This window comes from Furipterus horrens, unplaced genomic scaffold (assembly GCF_987537825.1).
Source record: "Furipterus horrens unplaced genomic scaffold, mFurHor1.1.pri manual_scaffold_5, whole genome shotgun sequence".
NCBI lineage: Eukaryota > Metazoa > Chordata > Mammalia > Chiroptera > Furipteridae > Furipterus > Furipterus horrens.
In genome coordinates, this window is record NW_028327175.1 from 90,128,134 (window position 1) to 90,153,439 (window position 25,306).

General features: G+C 40.1%; 1 protein-coding gene across 1 annotated transcript in view; it reads right to left on the bottom strand.

Annotated features, from left to right (window-relative positions):
* ALDH7A1 (aldehyde dehydrogenase 7 family member A1) overlaps positions 1 to 25,306 on the bottom strand; it is a 43,977-nt gene that overhangs the window by 15,877 nt on the left and 2,794 nt on the right. The window contains exons 4-9 of the mRNA XM_090276650.1: positions 20,231 to 20,311; positions 19,504 to 19,627; positions 14,614 to 14,746; positions 12,663 to 12,707; positions 9,356 to 9,433; positions 4,535 to 4,632 (exon numbers count right to left, since the gene is read on the bottom strand). Of these exons, the coding sequence (XP_090132776.1) occupies positions 4,535 to 4,632; positions 9,356 to 9,433; positions 12,663 to 12,707; positions 14,614 to 14,746; positions 19,504 to 19,627; positions 20,231 to 20,311 (559 nt within the window). The remainder of the gene's footprint in view (positions 1 to 4,534; positions 4,633 to 9,355; positions 9,434 to 12,662; positions 12,708 to 14,613; positions 14,747 to 19,503; positions 19,628 to 20,230; positions 20,312 to 25,306) is intronic.

The window sequence follows — 25,306 nt, forward strand, 5'->3', positions numbered from 1 at the left end:
TAGTTTTTAATGGATACAGAGTTTCAGCTGGGAAGACAAAAATTTATGGAGATGGATGTTAGTGATGGTTGCAAAACAATGTAAATATATTTAATGCCACAGAACTGCACACTTAAAAAGTTACAATAGTAAATTATATGTTTTATATATTTTACCACAACAGAAAGTTTAAAAATTATGTGCTCATTGTAGAAAAAAAATTTTTTTTAAGAGCAAAACATATCAAGCAGGCAAAAGCTATGACCTATAGAGGTCACCATGAAATCTCTCCTTATACTTTGCTATAGCACGCCTTCCAATCTGTTTTCCTGTGCATTTATATTTAGTTGAGATTATACTATTTAATTAACTTGGCCTTGTTTTCTGATATCTCATACCTTCTCCTTAAATTTATTAGGACCTGTTTTAAAAAAAAATCACTATACAGTATCCATCATGATGATGAACCATATTTAGCTACTTCTGTAGTGTTGAATATAATGACGTTTTAAAAAATATGCTTTATTGATTATGCTGTTACACTTGTCCCAATTTCTTTTCCCTTTGTTCCCCTCCACCCAGTGACCCCCCCACTCCAGTTGTCGCCCCCCACTTAGTCCATACCCATTGGTTGTGCATATAGTTCTCAACATCTTCCTGTCTACTCCACTCCCTCCTACTATGCTTAATTCCTGTACCATCTCCCTCCCTTCCCCCCCTTCCCACTGACCTTCCCCCAAAATGTTCCCCATACCTATATTTCTTTTTCCTCTCTTGTTGCCTACTTAGTTTGCCTTTCTTTTGGTTCCCTAGCTTCTGTTGGTTGTTGTGATAGTTTTCATTTTAATGTTCATAATTTTGATCCTCTTTCTCCTGAAGAAGTCCCTTTAACATTTCAAATAACAGTGGTTTGGATCTGATGAACTCCTTCAGTTTTACTTTGCCCTGGAAGCACTTTCTCTGCCCTTCTATTCTGAATGACAGCTTCCCTGGATAGAATAATTGTGGTTGTAGGCTTTTGCTTTTCATTACTTTGAATATTTCTTGCCAGTCCCTTCTTGCCTGCAGTTTCTTTTCAGAAATCAGCTGATAGTCTTATTGGGACCCCTTTGTACATAATTCTCTTCTCTCTCGCTTTTAAGATTCTCTTTATCTTTAATTGTTGACATTTTGATTATAATGTGTCTTGGTGTGGTTCTCCCTGGGTCCAATTTATTTGAAACTCTCTGTGCTTCCTGGACCTGTAATTCTGTTTCCTTCCCCAAATTAGGGAAGTTCTGCTTCATTATTTTTTCACATAATTTTTCAATTTCTAGTTCTTCTTCTTCACCTTCTGGCAACCCTATGATTTGGATGTTGGCCCGATAATAGCTGTCCCATAGGTTTCTAAGACTTTCCTCCTTTTTCTCACTTCTCGTTTCCTCTTTCTGCACTGGTTGACTGTTTGTTCCTTCCCTATGTTCTGATTTGTTGATTTGATCCCTGATTTTCTATCCCTCACCACTAGTTTCATATGTGTTTTCATTTATTTCAGCAGGGCTAGATTTCATTCCTTCTGCGTCTTGTTTAAGATCTTCTGTTAGGTCTCTAAGCATTTTTATAACCAAAGCTCTGAACTGTGCCTCAGACAGATTTCCTATCTGCTGCTTCATTAGATTAGAAATTTGCTGTCTGGTCAGCTGCATCACTGGGATCTCTATCATGATCTGTGCCATCCTGACAGTTTTGTGTTTACCTTTGCTTCCTGGGTGGGGCTGTCACACCTCCTACGCTATAGGGGGCAGAGCCCCGTGCAACCCTTCTCACCACGCTGTGGCGTTTTGTGTGGGGGCAGGGGTCCAACATGGATTCCTGCTGTTCACTCACCGCTGAGATGCTTGGAGCCTCCTCCTCCATCCCCATGCCCTCTGGTCCTCACAATCCAAGGCAATGGGGGTCTGCCTTCCCCAATGCTGGAATTGCAAGCTGACAGGTTTGGTCTGCAGCTGGGGGTGCTCCCCAGGCACTTCTCCCCTCCCCTTAAATACAGCTGTCTGTGCTTACCGCTGTGCCATCGCCGCAGCTGCCGGCGCCAGCACACCTTGACCTCTCCTCCCCAGCTTCATCCCTCCTACCTGTCCGGACAAGCACCACTTCTTTGTAATTTCATATGTTGGACTTCCATGTAGTAGCTTTATTTTCTGGAACATCTGGTTATTTTGGGTTTTGCGGTAGTTGTATTCCTTTTTAGTTTTGGAGGGAGATGGAGAGTGTCAGTCTAGGCCTCCATCTTGGCCGGAAGTTGTCTCGTCATCTTGACAGGCTCCTGTGTTTGTTTGCCTCTTAAGTACTTAGGTCAGGGCCAAAGGGCATGAATATTAGGGCTACTATATACATTGCCAACTTACATTCCAGACAAGTTATAGAGCTACGTATGGATGCCATTCTGACTTTACACTCCCCAGCATAAAGACTTAAAATTTATTTACCTCAATTTTAGAGGTTTGTTTACTGCATCTTTTGAACATACATTTATTTTTCCTTAAATGAACTTTAAAATCAGCTTCTAAGCAAATGCCTTTTTTTAATTTGTGACATCAGGAGTGAATGTGACAGCAGGAGAGCATGTTCTCACTTCACCACTCTAAACTAGATAAGCATCAAGTGACTGTTAATTATAAGAGAATAAGGCTGCTATTACCAGAAGTCACTGAATGCTACATCAGCTCTAGTCTCTGCAATAGTTGATTTAATGATGGCTTGCTGGCTACAGGAGAGCAGATGGAAAAAAAGGGGGAGGGAAACAGAAGATTCTACATCTAACGTCAGCTCCTCCTGCCTGGCTTCAAGAGCTTTGTGGCAGAAGAGAAGGAACATGTACTTCCTACATCCCTCCAGTTCTCTCTCTGCTCCCTCCCACGTGCCTACAGCCAGCAAATCCCATCCAAGAAAAGCACCTGTAACGTAAGACAGGCAAATACCTTTGAAAAAAATTAGAATCTTATTATTAGTACTACTTAAGAGAGACCAACAAACTACTGCTTTGAATAACAAAGGGACAGAAGGATGAGAAATCTGCTGTTTCAAAGAGGGGAATTAATGATCTTGAGCACTTCTGCCCATACTTATTGAACAGTTGGACATCTTCTTTGAAGAAGTATTGATTCAAACACTTTGCCCACTTTTAATTGGGTTGTCTTTCATATTATTGAATTATTAAGAGTTCTTTATATATTCTAAATATAAGTCCCTTATATATAAGATTTGCAAATGTTTTCTCCCATTCTACAGGCTGTCCTTTGTATTTAATGGTGTCCTCTGAAGCACAAAATTTTTTAATTTTGATGAAATCTTTACACACATATATGTAGCTATCTAGTTTTCCTAGCACCATTTATTAAAAAGACCATTCTTTCCTCACTGAAATGTCTTAGGACCCTTGTCAAAATGAATTGGCCATAAATGCAAGAGTTTATTTCTTAACTCTCAATTCTATTCCATTGATCTTTATGCCTATCTTTATGCCAGTATCACATAGTGTGGATTACTGTAATTTTGTAGTAAGTTTTGAACTCAGGAAGTACCAGTCCTTCAACTTAGTTCTTCTTTTCCAAGATTGGTTTGGCTATTCAGGGTTCTTTGCATTTCCATGTGATTTTAGGATGACCTCGTCAATTTCTACAAAGAAGCCACCTGACATTTTGAAAGGGATTTTATTCAATCTGTAGGTAACTTGGGCAGTGTTGATCCTAGGCAGTAACAGTATTTAGTTTTCCAAAAAGTGAAAATGGATGACTTTGTTTCTATTTAGGCTTTAATTTCTTTCAACAATGCTTTATAGCACCCTGTATGAAAGACTAACATGTTTTTTGTTGAATTTACTCCTAAGTATTTTATTCTTTTTGATGTTAGGCTATTATATGGAATTTTTTCATTTTCAGTTTGTTCATTGTCAATGTATAGAAATGTAATTGATTTTTTTATTGACCTTATATCCTTCCTGACCTTATTAGCTCTAAGATTTTGGTAAACTTGCTTTTTAAAAGCAATGCCCATAAAACAAATGCACTGGCAGAATACCTAGTCCAGTCTCCCCTTTTTAAAGTCTATATTAATAGCCAAAAACTGACAGTCAATATTGTCCTTAAAAACCTCTAATCATTCATAAAGTAGAGCACACAAAGCTATGTTTATATAAATGACAGAACAGATTTAAATTTTCTATTCCACATTCACTGTAAGTCCTATACTCAGTGATTCTGTTTAAATTGTGGGTTTTGTTTTTTTTAATTTGCCAAATAGGTCTGATAGAATTTGATAAATGTATTTGCTATGATTCTACTATAGTCATTTAGAGAGAAAATGACACCCTTTTCCAAACTATGCTATTTAAATTTGTGACTGCCCTAATATTAGCCCACTGATAACTGTACCCTTTTCTTTTTCTTGGACACTCAGATAAACGTGGCTGGTATCTCCATGGAAAGGGTCAAGAAAAAAAAAAAAAAAAAACCTTTAGATTTCAGATCCATACCTCTGAGGAAATTCAAATCCTCACTAGAAAGCCAACACTTACCAAACCTCTCCTGCACCATAAGGGCCACCTGTTTTCCCACCTGAGTGCTCCCGGTGAAGGACAGCAGGTTCACTCGCTCATCTTTGGCCATTGCTGTGCTACAAGGGAACAGACAGTGTTACGCAAGAGGATAGACCAGCAATGGCACCACCTAATGGTACTGGCCAGAAAACCCTGACATGGGCTCTTGGAAAGGCAAAGTTACAAAAGAGCAAGGGAAGGTCTTGAAAATGAACCAGATTTTCACAAGCAGAATCATGTAACAGAATAGGCTAACCTTCTCTGTAAGCTCTCTGCAAACAGAAATCCTTGTTAAGGAAGAAAGTCCTTCCTGTACTGAGTGGGTGGCTGGACAATATGACCTTTAGCATTTCTTTGATGAGCATCCCAGTTATTTTGCAGACTCTTAAACTACTAATTCCTTTAAGAACTAAAAATATGAAAACTATAAGGAAGCATCCTAAGTATCCCTCATGGAAGATGATTTATAAAGGCTGTGCTAGGATTGCCAGACACTAATGATTTGAATCTCTTTGTTCAGAGTTTGGTGCTTCAAAGAACTTGGTGTGGGCCAAGCAAGGTGGCCACAGCATCAGTCTAATATAGGGCATGGAGAGCTTGATGAATCTACCCATATAGGTTTCCCTAGGTTTAGCCCAGCAAACAAGAGCATTGACACCCGAGGCAGCTGGTCTGTAATGCACAACTACACACTAGTGCAATTATTTCAGCTACTCTAAGATCAAAGCCAAGAGTGGATACCCAGAGGGCAAAAACAAAGTTGGACAAAGGATGGAATACTCATGTTTTAAATGACATTTAGATAACACACTATGCATATCATTCACTTATGGAAAAAAAAAAGGAGTAACTATTTGCTCATTTTGGAGGTCACCTAGTAAGTAGAGTACTATGACAAAAGGGATAGAGGGATACTAACATTTTACAACAGGAAGGATTATAAGGCTTGACCTTTAGGACTTCCAATAAAGATGGCACTTAGACAGACATGGCTCGCCTCTTCGTATAACCACATCAGAATTACAACTCAAATACAGAACAACCATGACTCAGAACCATCAATAATCAAGTTGAAAGAAAGTCTGAAAACTATAGAATTAAAGAAACCACATCCATCCAGACTGATAGGAGGGGTGCATGCTGGTCCCACACCCATGAGTGGTGGATAAAAATTCCGGAGGGATATCTCAGGAGCAAGGAGTCCCAGCCCCACACCAGGCTCCCTAGACCTAAGATTCCAATGCCAGGAAGATAAGTTTCCACAACTTCTGGCTACAAAACCCAGCAGGTATTGAGTCAGTGGAAGAAACTGCTGGAGCCCCAAGCAACTCCTTTTAAAGAACCCACACACGGACTCACGTACTCAGACTCACTCCCTCTGAGCTCCAGCACCGGGGTAGCAGCTTGAAAGGCACCAGTGGCATACAGGGAAGAAGTGAAGTCTCTGGCATCAAGGCGAGCAGAGGCCATTGTTTCCCTTCTAAACCCTCCCCCCACAGAGCCGGCAAGCTGGTGCCATACCTGAGACTCCATCAACCTGGTTAACACTGTTTGACCGCCTTGGAGATACCCAGAGCCTCCAACTGACCCAACTTACGGCCCACTAGCTACTTTTCTATATGAATGGCTGGTCTTGGCTCCTGCTTAATAAACTCCTAAATCTTATCAAACAAGCAACAGCTGGCTTTAGTGAGCCCCATGCGCAGCACCAGCAACAGCCAGGCAAGATTCACAGCTTGGCTTTGCCTGGAAATCTCCGAGCCCAGCGTAAGTAGCAGCCATCTCATATTGCCTTACAGCTTGGGCAGGGTGCCCCAGGCAAAATACAGGTGGGGGCTGACCTTGGCCTGCACCATCTGGGAAACCCCAGGGCCAGCATACCCAGTAAAGAGCTATAGGCCATGTCAGAGAACCACCACCCTGCCCCAGCACAGCTGATCCCCCATGGAGGGCAGAGAGTGGTGGTCAGTGGTCACAGCCAATCGTTGCCCCTGACTGGCCTGGGTAAATCCCTCCCATTGATCTGCTAACAGCAACCAAGGCTCAACTACAAGAGGAGGGAGTACTCAGCCCACACAAAGGGTTCCCAGATTGGGTGATAGGGGAGGCTGTGCCACTGAACTCTGGAAGACACCTACTACATTAGGCCATGTTACCAAGACAGAGTCAAAGCAGCTCTACCTAATACTCAGAAACACACACAAGCAGGCTGCCAAAATGAGGAGGCAAAGAAACATGGCCCAAATAAAAGGACATATCAAAACCAGTAAAGGAACTAAACGAAATGGAGATAAGAAATCTGTCAGATGCAGAGTTTAAAACAGTGGATATAAGGATGGTCAGTGAACTTAGTAAAAACCTCAGTAGCATAAATAAGATCCAGTCAGAAACAAAGGATACAATAATTGAAATTAAGAACAATTTACAGGGAAACAACAGTAGAGTGGATGAAGCTGAGAATCAAATCAATGATTCAGAACATAAGGAAGAAAAAAACAACCAATCAGAACAACAATAAGAAAAAAAATGAGGCTAGTATAAGTAGTCCCTGGGACAACTTTAAGAGGTCCAACAATCGCATCATAGGGGTACCAGAAGGATAAGAGAAAGAGCAAGAAATTGGAAATCTATTTGAAAAAAATAATGAAAGAAAACTTCCCTAATTTGGTGAAGTAAATAGACATGTAATTCCAGGAAGCACAGGGAGTCCCTAACAAGAGGATGCACAAAGGCCCACTTCAAGACACATCATAATGAAAATGCCAAAGATTAAAAATAAAGAGAGAATCTCAAAAGCATCAAAAGAAGAAGTTAGTTACCTACAGGGGAATCCCATAAGACTGTCAGCTGATTTCTGAAAAGAAACTTTGCAGGCAAGAAGGGATTAGCAAGAAATATTCAGCTGAACTAAGTGGCTGGGTTGGTGAAGCATGGGGTGGTCTGTGGGCTTCACTTTAAAACTGGTTTCTCTTTTCTATCCTAATGGCTTGGACAGAAAGGGCCCAGAGGTATGAGATGGGGGAAACCTAAAATATTCCTCTCAGCCCAAAGTAAGTATAATGGGCAAAAGGGTTTGGGACAGGTGTGACATGCCTGACACACCTTCCTCCAAAGAAGCCCTTTTTTTCCCTAACATGGGACATCGAAAAATTAATACCTGTCTTTTGTCATCTAGTGGTTATGGACTAAATGATGCCTTTTAACCCTGTTGCCAAATCTGTTGCCCCCAGAATACAACAAGGATGCCAGCCTGTTAAACCAAGCACACCGTTGTCCAGGACAGCCAACTGACCTGGAGTCTGCACGATCCTTCCCCATGTGGGAAGGCCACCCTCCCCTCCACACCCCCACTCTTATTAGGGATTTCTTCTGGACCCAAGAGTAGGTAGGACAACAACGCTGTCCAGCTTGAAGCAGCTAGAGGAGCTCGAGACCTTCGCACATTGTCCTTTATAAGATTATAAAGGGTCTTAAGTCTGAGAGGGAGAATTGTTATTTTTTTATTGTTATAAAAAATTAATTAATTATTTTTTAAAAAGAATAATGTAGGAAAGGGTGAAGCCAAAGAACTTATATGCATGACCCATGGACATGAACTAAGGTGTGTGGGATTGCTGAGGGAGGTGGGGTGCTGGGCAGAGAGAAGCAAAGGGGGAAAAAATTGGAACTATTGTAACAACATAATCAATAAAATATACTTTAAATAAGAAAGAAATATTCGAAGTCATGAAAAGCAGGGACCTACAGCCAAGACTGCTCTACCCAGCAAAGCTATGATTTAGAATCCAAGGGCAGATAAAGAACTTCCCAGACAAGGAAAAACTAAGGAGTTCATCATCATCAAACCATTATGATATGAAATGTTGAAGGACTTATTTAAGAAAAAGAAGATCAAAACTATGAACAATAAAATGGCAAAAATGCATATCGATCAACAATTGAATCCAAAAACAAACACGCAAATACGAATAGAGACAGAATCATGGAAACAGAGAGCATTTTGATGGTTGCCAGATGGGAGGGGGTGCTTAGAGGAATGAGTGAAGAGTTTAAGAATTAAGTACAAATAGGTAGTTACAGAATAGCTATGGGGATGTAAAGTACAGTATAAGAAACAGAGTAGCCAAAGAACTCATACGCATGACCCATGGACATGAGCAATGATGTGGGGAGTGCCTGAGGGAGTGAGGGGTGCTGGGTGGAGGGGGCAGAGCGGGAAAATCAGGACAACTGTAACCGCATAATCAATAAAATATAAAGAATATATAAATAAAGGACCTGAGCTCTATGTAACCTCACCTAATCAAAGTCAAAGCCAGTAATAACAATCTCTTTCATCATGGCTCTGAGCAGTTACAGTCAGTTCCATCTTAAAAAGAGGCTGTGACCTTATGCTAAGTGAAAGAAGCCAGACACAAAGGCCACATGTTGTGTGATTTGATTTTATAAAATGTCTCAAAAAGGTAAATCCATTGAAACAAAGTAGTTTAATGATTCCTAAGGTAAGAGGGGAATGGGAAGTGACTGCCAATAATGACAAGGTTTCTTTTGGGATCCCCCACCCCAAAATATTTTGGAATAAGACAATGGTGATGGTTGTACCACAATGAATATTCTAAAAACCACTGAACTGTACATATTTAAAGAGAGAGTTTTATGGTATGTGAATTAAATGGTAGTTTTTAATACAATAAATTTGAAGGGTTCACCTTCTTGGTCAGCACTTCAACTGCAACTGGGTTTAGTTATTCTAGTAAAGATGAATCTAGTCAATCAGGCTGGCTCCATGTATTGACCTACCCAATATCTGCTCCACCACAAGTCAGGGAACAAATAGCACCAGGCAGCTTGTTGTCCTCCAGAACCTTGGCTATTATCCTAGAAAAGAAAAGCAATTACTACTAAGTAAAGGAGAAATTTCTTAGGATTTTTGATAAAGTAGGAATAAATTCCAACCACCTAACTTGTCTGTTTCAAATCTCTCCCTCCCCTCAATCATCCAGGCCTGGATTTCTCCTCATATAACAGTAATGAGGTTTTTAAATACTTAAGATTCCATAACAGAATCTTAAAGAGAAAATTTTTTAAAACCATGCAAAATAAACAAAAGAATAAGGCACTGGGCAGGCAGTTCAAGTGATCATTGTTTTCAAGTATCTTCTGCCAAACTGTGAGGATGTAGCTGATTCAAGATTCAAGATGGTTGACTGATCACAGGGCAATCTTTTTTTTTTCTTTCTGTCTCTCACTACAATTCCATTAAAACTAGGGTAAAGAAATAGAAAAAGGAATAATAAGGAATAAAACCTAGAAAGATGAAGGAGTAAAAGGGCACCCCCATCAGCACATCTCTGCAAAGCACAGCCAGCTAGAGAAGTGGTACAGGATGAAAACGGAAGGAGGTCCCCAAGCCCCGGGGAGGTCCTGAGGAGACACAGCAGAGGGAACTGGACCCGCCCGCAAAACTGTGAAGTTCAGGACTAGTGTCCGCTGGCTTCACGTCACACCTTTCATAGTCATCCTCCAGCTTAAAGCACTGCAGACAAGCACAGCTTGGCCTTAATCAGTCTCCTACAACGTATACTGTTGGTTAAAATGATAAATACGGTTCAATGCTGATTAAATCTTGTTTCAAGTTACAAAAATGGCTCCAGTAATGCTGTTTTCTCTGAAACAGCGTTCTTCACTTCAAGCCCCCTGAGGCACATGGGCCTAAATAGACCACAGGTTCTTTACATCAGTCATCCCAACTTGTTGGCTACTTTTTAACTGGTTAAATTTAAATCTCAAAAAAGATCCAAATACTACACCCACTTCCATTAAAAAAAAAAAAAAAAGATGCTATTGCAAATGCAAGTAAATACTCCAATTGTCCCTCAAAAAAATGTCCTTTATAGACAAGAATCATAGGACTTCACTCGCATGTGTAATAGAAAATAGAAATCAATAAACAAAACAACAAACTTACAGACAAACAGAAGGGTGGTTACCAGAGGGGAAGGGGTTGAGGGAGGACAAAGAGGGTAAAGGGGGTCAAACTTATGGTGATGAAGGGAGACTAGGCTTTGGGTGGTGAACACACAATGCAGTATATGGATGGCATGTTACAGAATTGTGCGAGAGAACCACTCGTGATTATTTGGAGTTTTCTTTCTAATAAATGCACTTCAATGGAAAAAAAAGAAACTTATATAATGTTATTAACCAATGTCACCCCAATAAACTTAATAAAAAATCATCCTTTATAGCAGTTTTCTTTTTTGCATCCAAGTAAAGATCACACACTACAGCTCTTATGTCTGAGACCAGGTGTCAGGCTGTACAATTCCAGTTCTTTCCAGGGACTTAAGAGTATATATCCCATCTACACAGGTAAACTGGTTAACCTTTATCATGGCTTTGTGGCCATGAGAAAAGATTAACGAAACCCTTTCCCCCTAATGCATGAGAAGCTAACCTTAGCTTAACTCTGGTTTTGTGCCCCAGGTTACCTGATAAATGTTGGTGTCAACAATGCTACCTACACAGACAACATGGCTTATGGTAAAAATGACCCAAATGGCCAACCACATCTGAACTAGGATAACTACCAGATAATGATAAACAGGAACCTCATATTTTTGGCCTTCTCTAAGTGCAGTGACTCTTGCAACTGCATGACCCTCACAGGCAGCTGAAAGCTCTGCTAATGGGACTGTTATAAGGCATTGCGGCTCCCGTGGGGCATTGGGATGTTAAGTCAGGGCAACCCTCACTCCTGTCCACCACAGGCCTCATCTCCTTTACTCTGTGTAAACTGCTATGAAGACACTAATTAGAAGAAATATCTAATGCTATCCTCCTGGCAAACTAGTATATCCAACAGAGGTATGACATGTGGCCTGGTGTTCATCTTAAGAGTCTGAACGTTCAGTTAAATTTTAGAATTCCTGTTCGGTATGGTAGCACCCTTGTTTAATAATGGCAAAATTTAGCATTATTTTACTTATTGTCTTCCATTACAAAATAAGATAATATTCTCAGTTACCTAAAATATCAGTCATGTTCCTATGTGAACATTTCAAATGTCTCAATAAATATAAAACAGCTCAAAGCAACAACTTAGAATACTTGATACTATTTTAAACCAGTTCCTTTAATTTGCAAAGCCAGTTCACCGTGACCACATTAACTATTTTAAGTTTTTTTGTGTGTTTTCTTTTTTAATTAAAAAAAATTGCCTGGGGAATCTCATCATTTTTATATGTCTTATATAGAGAATTCTATGTAATATTTAATTTGAACACCCTAACTTAAAGGATATATTTTTCTCAATATCACACATTCCTTTCAAGTAAATACTATTCTCTCTTTCAGCCCACTTTTCAATTCCTAAGCCAGTGTTCTTAAACGATCTTCTAATTTTAAGAACCCTCTTACACAACTCCACCACAAGCTCCCTCCCAACAACTCTGAAATCAGAGACTGCAAACCTTGAAATCAAGCACGGAGGATGCATCATCACCCCACACATACAGGCACTCTCAGGTGCACAATCCCTAAATTCTGGAATGATAATTAGTAACACTGATTTTATGACATAATCAGAGTGGTCAGGTTTTCAAATAAAAGTAAAACAAATTTCTTAATCAAAAGATAAAATACATTTTAGATAGTGTGAGAAGAATCTGTGGAATAATATACTAACCATTCTTTGTTTTGGTAACAATCTATTAAACAAAAGCAATAAAAAAATTAGCTGGGTAGAAATCAAAACCATCAACATGTTGAGTAGTTATAAAATATAGCTCCTAGATTGTGAGAAAATTTCCCCTCAGCTGGGTTTGCTTTTATTTTGCAAGTGAAGGTAATGCTTATAAGAGTTCAATCTCAACACTTGACTCAATATCTGGCATGTTTCCAAGGAGTTAAATGATGTAGCTCTGAAAGAGCTCTGTAAACCGCAAAACGATGTAAAAATGTTATTAAAATCAAAAGAGAAAGAGATGATGAGAATCCCATACTTAACATGACACTTCTACTTTGCATTAAAAATTCAGTGCCTGTCAATCACCTTTTTGAGCTTATTCTATACCCAGAAGAAAGCCACACCTCCACACATACTCACTTTGTGACAGCGACACTAATGAGGGAAGTTGTTGGAGCTCCTTTCCTTAAGAGGGTTAAAAAAACAAAAGCAATTTAATTTGGCAGAAATCATAAATATCTTTTATCAAGCAGAAGCAAAAACCTTTGTGAGAAAACTTCCTATTTAGACAAGTGAGCCTAGTAACTGAAATATTAATCTATCTTTCATCTTGGTGTCTGTTGAGACCTAGCAGACCATGAAACTTTCATAACGCCCTGGCTGGTGTGGCTCAGTGGACTGGGTGCCAGCCTGCAAACCGAAAGGTCACCAGTTGGAATCCCACTCAGGGCATGCGACTGGGTTGCTGGCCAGGTCCCCACTTGGGGTTTGTAAGATGCAACTGATGTATCTCTCGCACATTGACGTTTCTCTACTTTTTCTTCCTCCCTTCTCCTCACTCTAAATAAATAAATAAAATCTTCTTAAAAACTTTCATAAATATAAAAATGGCAAAAAGCAATTTTGAACCTGCTTGCTGCACTGATAATAGGAACTGTTACATGAATCTTTACCAATTATTGGAACTGAGTAAAATGGAAATCAATATGAAATTTTGTTGGAAGGCTCAGTGAGCTTCAGGAAAACACTATTCCCATGACAACATGATGCCAAATCATTAATCCTCCCAACGAGGCCTTGCTTTTATAGAGAGTCTTTGAGTAAGTACATTCAATCAGCTGCATTAAGAGCAATATAACTAGTGGTAAAATGCAAAACAGGCAAAGACAAATCCCCTGATTTTCCTGATCTAAGAAGTTCTTCCACTGAACATGAAAGCTAAAAACAAGAATTTTTATCATCTATAAGATACATTTTCCCATTGAACTTTTGCTATCAAATATTTTATAAAATGTTAAAATTTTCTGCATCAATGGGAATATTGGCCAAGTGCATCAGAACCATGTGGGAATTTACATATCAAATTTTTATTAAAGAAAAAAAAGTGTCAAACTTTAAAAGAAAATTGTGACTTACCACAAGTTCTTTTTTTTTCTCCTACTTGTTTACTTAGTTTTCCATTTGGGAAGGGTAGTATAATAAAGATTATTTATCTGGTCTTTGTTTCTGACACAGAGCTTCAAAACACCTCGGAATTCTAAATGACAGCAGTCTTTGTTACGCTAAGAAGGTGAGTTGTGGGGTCCCCTAGATAGCTTCAAGATGGGGGTTGGTCACCATAAGGACCAAACATGGAGAAGGGAGGAGGAACCAAGATTGAATTCAATCACATGTCCAACGATTTAGTCAATAATGCCTATGGAATAAAACCACAATAAAAAAAATCTGCACAAGCTCAGTGGAGCCTCCTGGCTGGCAGGGTGACGTGCCCCAACTTCACAGGGAGAGGGCATGGAAGCTCTGCAATCTGCGGCCCCTGTAGACCTTGCTCTATGTGTATCCTTTATAATATAACTATAATCATTAAATAGGGTGCTTTCTTGAGTCCTGGGGGTCATTCTAATGAATTATTGAAACCAAGGGTTCATGGGAACCTCCAACTTTGTAGACGGCTGGTCAGAGCTGCAGATGTTCTGGGGACCTAGGGGCATGTTCTAGGGACCTGGGGGCTCTTGCATCTTGCATCTGAAGCAGAGCCAGAGCCAGTCTTGTGGAGGATGGAGCCCTTACACGTGAGGATCCTGACACTAAACCCAGGAAGTTAGTGTCAGAATTAATTACAGTACACCGCTTGGGGTGGAAACAACTAGAAGGACTCAGCTACGTCAGAAAAATAAATTTTAAAAAATCAATTTTCCAATGGTAAAATACATAATAATTCAAAGCTGGTTTCACAACTAGCAGATGTGACTCAATGTTAATAGAAAGAGTAGTAGAAAACATTTCAATACATTTAAAACACTTGTACTAGTACCTAATAATGGCTACTTTTATCCTCTTGCTACTAGGTAAGAAAGTGAGCAGGTCTTACCAAAGGCAGGCATTCCCACAGATCATGGCAATGGCATTGTTCCAGCCATACACCGCCACAGGGAAATTGAACGCAGTGATGATTCCAACCAGGCCTACAGGATTCCACTGTTCAATGAGCGCATGGCCAGGTCCTGAGGACAGGGGAAGGCAAGGAACATGCTCACGCATGTTCATTTAATGCATGTCAAATCAATAAGAACAAAGTCTAAAATCTTTCATTTTCAGAACAAAGGTGCTCAGGACCAAGTGGGGATTCCAGATGCCTTGTGGTGGCTCACTTCACACAGTCGTGGTAAACTGTAACACTAATTAGCATATGACAAAACTGTTATTGCTACATTACCTTATAAACAAACTATAATAGACAATATGCCTCTCATCCTCCTAAGAACTGATTATTTTAATCAAGGGCACCCAGCCAGAACAGTGAAGAACCAGAGCAAGGAGCAATGGCTCACAAACCCTGGTGAAAACCACAAACCAACTGGAAAGGCAGTGCTTCCAGCTATCCACCCTTCAAGCTGTGCTCACATGCTAGGAACGGGAGCCGCTGGTGGCTGCACCCCACTGCCATGGCCTCTTCCTGGCAGGGCCGGCCTCTACTCTCCTGCCCTCCCTCCCCTCTTTATCCCTCCTCCCAGAGAGGCCAGTGCAGCCCTGATGATGTCACTCCCTTGCTTGCTTAAAACGCTTTGGTTGTCTGGATCACTACTGTAGCTGCCCTCCAGTAAAGTCCAAATTCACTATCCAGAAAACTTCTCTCCCCTCATGCTATGCCGTCCAGCTGTGCTAAAGCAACACAGTTCCCCAAATAAGCCAGGTCCTCCCATCCTAACCTTTCACTTTTTTCCTCCTTATTTAAAATCATGCCTGCTGTCATGACTGGTGTGGCTCAGTGGACTGAGCACCAAACTACAGATTGAAAGATTGCCAGTTCGATTCCCAGTCAGGACACATGCCTGCATAGCGGGCCAGGTCCCCAGTTGGGCATATGTGAGAGGCAATCAATCGATGTTTCTCTCCACATCTATGTTTCTCCCTCCACCTCTCTCTAAAAATAAAATATTTTTAAAATAAAATAAAATAAAATAAAATAAAGCCTGCCCCAGCACTCTACCCCTCTCTTCCTTGAAGACTTGAGTTATTTTCTCTGGGAGGCCTTGGATTACTTTCTCTGGCTAGCTTAGGGGCTCACTATCTTATCCTATACTCCATCACAGTACTTACCATGTTCTATTATAATTATCCCTTTACTTATCTCCCATTTGCCTCTCATTCTTAAATGTAAGGAATCTATAACCTTATAGATTCCTTGAGGACAAGAACTATGCCCTATTGATCGAGTATCATCTATTAGATCACCTGGTACCTGGCAGATACTCAATTAGCATTAGGGCATTAATGAAGTCAGTTACCCCAAAGCCTCTACATAGATGAATAATCTACTCTTTAAAAATATATTTAAAAAATTTTTTAAATGAATAAAAATAAAAGTACTATATATATTTTCACTCTGGCCAGGTAGGTTAGAGCGTTATCCCAATACATCAAGGTTGTAAGTTTGATCCCTGGTCAGGGCACATACAAAAATCAACCAATGAATGCACAAATAAGAGGGACAACAAGTTGATGTCCTCCCCCCTAAATAAAACTTTTTAAATTAATATACTTTTTTTCTTTTCTGATCATAAATGTAACATAATTCTCATCATGCACATTTCTGAAACAAACTGAAGAATAGAAAGACAACAATCAAACTCATGAACAATTCTGCCTTACTGGGATAACCACTGTTCCTACTCTGGCAGACTCCCAGCCCTCATATCTTCAATGCAGCCACAGTCATCTGTTTGCTCTATTAAAACTGCGAACATTACATATCACATAAGGCCTTAACCTCATCACTGAAACTTCCCAGAGTACAAGGTCAGTCCTTGCAGCATAGTGTAATATCAGAAGATTGAAAACAACCATCATTTGTGAACTGGTTAACTAAGTTACATATAGTACATTTACAGGAAATTGCCATAAAAAAAGATGAAGGAAGCACCTTAATGGAATAAGAGGACACAATTTCTAAGACCCATTAAGTAGAAAAAAGTATAGAACAAAATCTATAGTTTGCTAATGCTTATGTTTCCAAAAGACAAATATTACCAGTAAGTGAATAAAAGCTCTAAAAAGATGCACAAGAAACCAGAGACATTGACTGCTTCCATGGCAATACCATGTGGTATCCAGGGGGAATACTTTTCATCCTTTATTCTTTTATTACTTTTTAATTGTGTGATGTGAGTATACCATCCCTTCAAAAAATAACATTAAAATAATTTTTAAAAATAAGTAAAAACAACCTTCTCATAAAAGTATGGTGTTGGAGGAAGGCCATTCATAAATAGGATTTTTATTACCCACTAACAGATGGCCAAAATTAGCTCTACCTTTGCCTTATAATATTTAGGTCATTTTTCATGTTTCCTGTTGATACAACAATGAACATCTTTACATGGAAACCTTTGTCACATTTCAGATTATTTATTTAAATTAGATTCATGAAACTGGTATTAAATGTAAGGCTCAAATTGTTTTCCAAATGGATTGGCACTTCATGTTACTATAAGTCTCCATAAAAGAGTGTCTGTCTCACCCATGGACTTGCTGACACTGAGTTTCATCTTTAAAAAAATTTTTAGGGACTTTTGGCCAAGATGGAAGCATAGGCAGACACACTGCATCTCCCTCCACAACTAAGAAGGAATACAACTACCTCAAAACTAGAGACAACCAGAAGTTCCAGAAAGTCAGCTGCATGGAAGTCCAACAAAGATATAAGAAGAAATACTCATCCAGACAGGCAGGATGGGCAGAGCCAGGGCAGAGAGGACGCAGTGTGGAGGCTGCAGCAGCGACAGTGGCTGTGGCCCGCCGGGAGAAAGCACAGCCACACATTTAAAAAAGTAAGCAGGGACACCTGGGGAGTGCTCCCAGCCCCAGACCAGACCATGCAGCTCACAGCCCCAGAGCCTGGGAAAATAAAGCCTCATTGCTTCTGCCTGTGAAAATGAGTGGGGGTTGGGGTGGTGGAAGAAACTGCCAATCTCTTAGCAGAGTACCTTTGTTCAAAGGGCCCCCACGGTCCTAGAACATCTGCAGACCAACCAACCCTGGGAACCACAACCAGGGCAACAACAAGAGGGGTGCCAGTCATATACAGGAAGTGGGAGAAGTGACTGGAAAGGGGGCAAGTGCTGAGCAGGCAGCATTGTTCTCTCTCAGACCCCTCCCCAACATACAGCGCCACAACATGGTGAAGCAGGTCACCCCATACTGACAATACCTAAGGCTCCACCCCTTACAAAGTAACGGGTGTGACAGCTCTACCTAAGACACAAACACAGGAGCCTGTCAGGTTGAGGAGACAGAGGTATGGCTCAAAAGAGGAACAGATCAAGGTTCCAGTGGGAGAACTAAGTGACGAGGAGATAGCCAACCTAACAGATGAGGAGACAGCCAACCTATCAGATGCAGAGTTCAAAATGCTGGTGATACAGATGTTCACAGACTTGACAGATATGCTTTAGTACAACAAACGCAAGAAAGGAAGAAGTGAAGTCTATGCCAAGTGAAACAAAGAAAATCCACACAAAACCAATGGTGAAGGGAAGGAAACCAGCGTTCAAATCAATGATTAGAACATAAGGAAGAAAAAACAGTCAACCAGCACAGAATGAGGAAATAAGAATTAAAAAAAACAAGGAGAGGCTTTGGATCCTCTTGGGACAACTTTAAACGTGCCAACATCTGAATCATATGGGTGCCAGAAAGAGAAAAGGAAGAGCAAGATATTGGAAACTTATGTGAAAAAATAATGAAGGAAAACTCCCCAAAGTTGACAAAGGAAATAGACATGTAAGTCCAGGAAGCACAGGGAGTCCCAAACCAGATGGATGCAAAGAGGACCACACAAAGACACATCATAATTCAAATGTTAACGTTTAAAGTTAAAGGGAGAATATTAAAAGCAATAAGAGAAAAGAAGAGAGTTATCAACAAAGGAGTTCCCATAAGATTACCAAAAGAAACTTGGCAGGCAAAAAGGGACTGGCAAGAAGTATTCAATGTGATGAAAAGCAAGGACCTACAACCAAGATTACTTTACCCAGCAAAGCTATCATTTAGAATGGAAGGGCAAATAAAGTGCTTCCCAGACAACATAGAGCTAAAGGCGTTCATCATCACCAAGCCATTATTATATTAAATGTTAAAGGGAGTTATTTAAGTAAAAGAGGATCAAAACTATGAATGTTAAAATGATAACCAATTCACACCTATCAACAACAGAACATAAAAAATAAAATAAAATAAATAAAAAACTAAGCAAACAACCAGAATAGGAACAGAATCATAGGTACGGGGATCATTTGGAGGGTTATCAGCTGAGAGGGGGAAGAGGGAGAAATGGGGAAATGGTGCAGGGATTAAACAGCATAATTGGTAAGTACAAAATAGAAAGGGGGAGGTAAAGAATAATATAGGAAAGGATGAAGCTGAAGAACTGATATGCATGACCCATGGCCATGAACTAAGGGGGTGGAATTGCTGAAGGGAAGGGGGATACTGGGTGGAGGTGAGCAAAGGGAAAATAAATTGGGACAACTGTAACAGCATAATCAATCAATAAATATACCTAAAAAAATTTTTTTAAGTGTCTTGATCTGATGCTTTCACCCACTGCAACTTGCATTTCTGAGTAGAGAGTAAAGATATTTCACTCATTTACATGCCACTTACAATCCCTCTTTCGCAAACTGTTCACTGCCAGGGTACTTTCTGGAGCTCTCTGTATCAAGAGTGCAGAACTCTTAGCTTAAGTGACTTCACTGCTTACTTTCAGAAGGCAGAATGGGTCCCCCAATCATCCGTGATAGGCCGACAGCATAATCACAAATATCCACGTACTCTTGAACTTCTCCCACACCTTCTACTAAGATTTTCCCCATCTCCAAAGACACCTAAAAATACAAAAAGCCAACTTATATTTTTTCTAATAGAATTCATATTTTAAACATTAAAATAACAATGCAGAAAATGCAAAACATATTTTGTGTCTTTTGAAGGTAATAAATTTCAGAAAACCTGTTCATATTTTTCTGAAAGATTTTAAAACCCAAGAACAGTCTTCACTTTTTCCTGTCCATTGTGTTTATCTTCCTCTAGTGAAAAGACTTTTGAAATGTATAAATTTCTTTTCTTAAAAATCACATACTTACGCCCTGACCGATGTGGACAGTTGCTTGAGCATTGTCCCACAAAGTAAAAGGTTGTCAGTTGGATCCCTGGTCAGGGCACATGCCTGGGTTGTGGATTGACTGAGGTGTGTGCAAGAGGCAACCAATGAACATTTCTCCTCTCCCTTTTTCTCCCTCTATACCCTTCCTTCTAAAAATGAATAAATAAAATCTTTCAAAAAGCCATAGAAAACAAAAGAAAAAGCAGATAAATTGAATGTCATGAAAATTAAAAACTTAAAAAAAAATCACAATCTAATATACAGAAAGGCATGAAGGCCTTATTCAGCTTTAAGAGTTTATATTTGTACTACAGAAATACTTTACCAAGCTTCCTAGTACTTGAATCTTCTCGCGCAAAGCATCACCAATCTGTCTCACTACTTCTCCTCGCTTTGGAGCAGGAATCTAAAGAAAAGAATGGAATTTTAGTGTCTGATTCCAAGTGTAAACTTGTTGCCCTGGCTGGTGCAGTTCACTTGGTTAGGCATTGTCCCATGAACCGAAAAGTCACCAGTTCAATTCCCAGTCAGGGCACATGCCTAGGTTGCAGGTTTGGTTCCCTGTGGCACATACAGAAGGCAACCAATTGATGTTTCTCTCACATCAATGTTTCTCGCTCTCTTTTTCCCTCCCTTCCCCTCTCTCTAATATCAAAAATAAAATATAATATCAAAGTGTAAACCTGTTTCTCTAATACTGTATTGGACAAATGTGCTGAGAGAGAGCAAACTACATGCAAATGACTTTTTTGATCACATCGAAGACTGTGATATGGCAGCCTCCAAAGCCAAGACCAACGGCCCCGACAACATTCAGATAATAGGTTCATAGCGAGCAAGGAGCTGTGCCAAGAAGAGACAGAAATTCAGGGCTTGAACACAATCTTTTGGGATGACTCCAGAAAGCTTACAATACCTTAAAGACCTACAGGCCTTTATGAGTCCCAGCAATGAGTTTTTATGGGCCAAATGGCTTCATGCCCAAAGCTTCCTTATAAACTGGTATTCCATAATACATTCAAATCACATCATTTACTCACCAAATATTTTCCCAACACCTACACCGTGACAGGAGTAATAATAAGTACTGGGACTAAAATAAGAAATAAGGCATTTATGGAGCTAATTTCTATCTAGTGGGAGGCACAGAGATTTAAAAAAAAAAGGCTACAAGTAATTACAAATTGTCAAAAGGGTGATAAAGTTAAAGGAAATAAACAAACAGAGTGCTGAGATAGGGAATACGGCAGGTCTAGAGGATGAATGGGTAAATTATATAATCAAAGGTTGTTGGGGAAATCTCTAAGGAGGTGAGATTTAAGCTGAAACCCAAAGAATGGGAAAAGTCAACCACAGGAATATTCTTTCCGGGTGAGGGGAGTGTACATGTAAGAGAGATCCGGTGAAAACATAAGCTTGTCACATCTGAGGGCCTGATTGGGAAGGCCAGCATAGTTAAAGCTAGAAACTTTCAAAGAGTCAAAATCTTACCCAAGTGCAATGGGAAGTCTTTAACAGTTCTTAAGAAGCAAAATAAAAGATCTGCTTTACCCTTTAAGATTACTGTCTGATGAGCAGAGAATAAATTGAGGGGAAAAGAGCAGAAGTAGGGAAACCAACTTAGAACATATTAGGGGCCCTTGCTGAGTGGATCTGTTGGTTAGAACATCATCCTGTACACTAAAAGGTTGCAGGTTCAATCCCTAGTCAGGGCACATAAACTGTGGGTTCAATCCCCAGTCAGGGCACATATGGGAGGCAGCCAATCAATGTCTCTCTCCCTCTCTCTCTCTGAATCTCTCTCATACAAATTCTCAAATCAATAAACATATCTTCAGGCGAGGATTTTTTTTTTAAGTGTATTTTAAAAAGAATACATTATGAATTAAGAGTACAAATTAGTAGTTACAGAATAGTCACAGGGATATAATGTACAGTGCAGAAATAGTCAATAATAGTATAATAACTATGCACGGTATCAGATGGCTACTAGATTTATCAGGATAATCACTTCATAAGGTATATAAATGTCTAATCATTGGGTTTTACACCTGCAACTAAAATAATGGCAACAGAGAGAAATGTAATTTAGGGTGTTCAAGAGTTGATTGATTCTCAACCTTGGCTATACATTAGAATCACCACCCACGGAACTTTTGAACAAGATTCCAGTCCAGACCACACAAGTCTGGCATCTCCCCCCCCCCCCCCCCCGCCCCCAGCTTCCCAGATGATTTGCACAAATAGCAAGAGTTGACAATGCCAGGATTGGGTTTGGGGAAAGGGAAATGAGGAGGAAGTAGGAAACAAGGAAGAAAGCCATATCTCCCGCATGGCTTGCTCAGTCCTAGCGTAACAGAGCACCAATAACCTCAGACCCTCCTGTGGTGGGCAATAAGAGTCCTTGTCCCAGCACATTTCATCCATGAAGTCACATTAAGAATTAGCATCAAAGACAGCCATGTGGAGGACCTATGAACACAGAGGGATGTATTAGCTGAGGCTTTGAGGAGTAAATACAATGATACCCATGTTAAAGAGCTACCAGGTTATCTGGTATTCCTTTATTCATTTAAAACTAGCCCATTAACAAGTCCCCTGTCCTCAAGACAGGGAAGAGACAGTCCTAGTTAGTTAGTTAGGTAGCTCAGTTGGTTAGAGCATCATCCTGATACACCAAGGTTATAGGTTTGATCCCTGATCAGGGCACATACAAGAATCAACCAATGAATGCATAAGTAAATAGAACAACAAAAATATCTCTCTCTCTCTCTCTCTCCCCCTCTTCACCTCCCTAAAATCAACAAAAAGAGAGGGAGAGACTCTGGCTCTTCCTCACCAAAGATGGAGAGGAATAATGAAGATGCAGAGAAGATGCAGAGGGGCAGAAAAGGTGCCTTCTGAGCTAACACTGCTTCATGAAAAAAAGCAGCACTCAGTATTCCCGACTGGGTTCTCTGTGGTTAGTTCCAGTTAAGAGGAAGAGATTCATTTTTATAAAATACTCTCCCATATTTAAATACTTTGTTCCTTTTCCCTTCAAGAGAAATGTTCCCTTTGAAAAAGTTCAGGCTTAACTCAAATGAACTAAATGAAACAGTGGTTTGCCCTCACACAGGCAAGGCCAGCCAAAAGGATCATGGCCAATTAGGGGCTCCAGGCAAGTGAGGAGCCAAGAGGGAAAGTGTATAGGCCAGGAGGGATCAAGTTCTAATCTGTTCTTATTGGAGGCCCCAGTGACCTCTAAGTCACCGAACCAGGGACACCTAGTTATAAAGTCTCTGTCTCTTCCCTGAACTTTGAACTCTATTGCTTAACTCAAATTCTAACAAGTGGATTCCCAACTGACTCTACCATCAACCAGAAAAGCAACCTATTCCCACTTAGCAGCCCGCATTCTACAGGGAGGACTAAAAAGCATGGGAAGTATGAGAAAGAACAGAAAGCGCAGAGTCCGGCCATCGCCGAGTAAGAGCAGACTGCTAAATGAGGCCCTGAATGCAAAAACAGCAAAGCACAGCCCGATGTTAAAGACTGGCATCACAAGGTCAGCTGCCACCCCCAAGAGCAAAGACAGATTTAAAGGCCCGTTCAGAGGAAGAAAAGACCCTTAAATGACACTAACTCTTTTCTCAAACATGACTGTAATTATTCTAGGTAAACACATACACATATTAGATATTTCTGGTCAAATGTTTCACTGGCATTCAAAACAGCGTATACAAAGATTTAAATCCTAATGTAAATGAAGGACTTGATATATTTAATAATAATGTATCAATATGGGCTCACCAATTGTAAAAAATGTGTCACACTAAAGCAAGAAGTTAATACACTTGCTAAGAGTGATGGAGGAGAGAGAACTGTACTTTCTGCTCATTCTTCTGTTGTGGGGGCTCAGAAGAAGTCACCCTAGAACATGCCACTTTGACACGTAGATTACTTTATGCTGAAGTCACTCAAGACCCAGCTGACGCAGGAAAAGTATTTTACCTCCCCCTTAACTTCCTGAAAGGACTTAGAAAGAGGCGCTGTGTCAGGAAGAGAGCAAGTACCAGATAGAACATTTTATATCTGAGAGACTTATCTGTATAGCAGGGCAAACATTTGTTTACCAAACATTTGCTCTTTAAAGACCCAGACCCAAGTTCATTTCCTTCACTCAAAACACTATAGAAGCATCAGCTACCTGGTTGCCTTTCAGTTTCGTATCTTTGAGGGGCCCTGTATATATAAAATTAGAATTTGTTTTCTCTTAATCTGTCTTAGTCAATTTAATTATTAGACCAGCCACAGAACCTAGAATGAAAGTAGGTAAATGTTTCCCTCCCCTACACTATAAACTTAAAACTGCTCTAAAAATAAGTCTATTAATTAAAAAAAAAAGTACAGTGGTACCTCGGTATTATCAATTCATTATGCAACTCCTGACGAGTGCTGAAATCTACAAGTACCAAACGATGAAGCATTTCCTCTTGTGGAGCAACATCGTGACTCTTACAAGTTCTAGCAAGTATGATAAATCTGAAGCAAGCACTGAGTGCTAAAATGTTTTTTTCTTGTCAAAATGTGATGACTACAGAATTTGACAAGTTCTGAAGCTCATGAGTACCAAGGTATGACTGTATATGTACAAGAATGTAATGATGTTTAAAAATTCTGTAATAATTCTAGGCTGGTATATAAAATTTTACACACATCATACATATATACATGTACATAAAATAAACATAATTATGAAATAAACACATAAAACAGTGGAAGGAAATGCACCAAAACTTAACTCTAATAACCATTCTTTACTGAGAAGATAAGGGGATTAAATTTGGTTATCTTGTTTACTGCATTATCCAATATTTTTAAAAAGTAGGGAATATTACAGAACAGAACAGCCATGGGGATGTGAAGTCGTCGGCAGCCGTCTGTCTCAAGAGACGATGGTGTAGCTTCTTAAGAGTCTATCTGCACCGCCGAGAATGGCTGTGCAGTCCGACTCGGGAGTGACATGGTATCTGTCTCCTCCCGTGTTGGATCGACATCTTGTGATCACGCTGAAGCTACAGAGCCTGGGCAGGGTGATATGGAGGGTCTGCTGTTGCCCATGCAGCAGACCCCCCCTCTCTTCGCAGCTGAAGGGTCCAAGGGAAAGACGGAGTCAATACAGCTTGGCTTCAGGTGCGCAGCAGGAGTTGCCGGTGTTGACTACAACATCAAACCGCCTTAGGGACTCCGGCTCCGGATTTTCTGTCGGGGTTTACTCCCTTAGCCTTTCCCCTGAAGAGGTATGCCGCAAGGCAGCGGAGGTTTTTTGGAGTCAGAGTTTTCCTTCTCTGATGTGCCCTGACTGGAAGATCGAACCAGCGACACTTAGCTCGCAGGCCGACGCTCAATCCACTGAGCT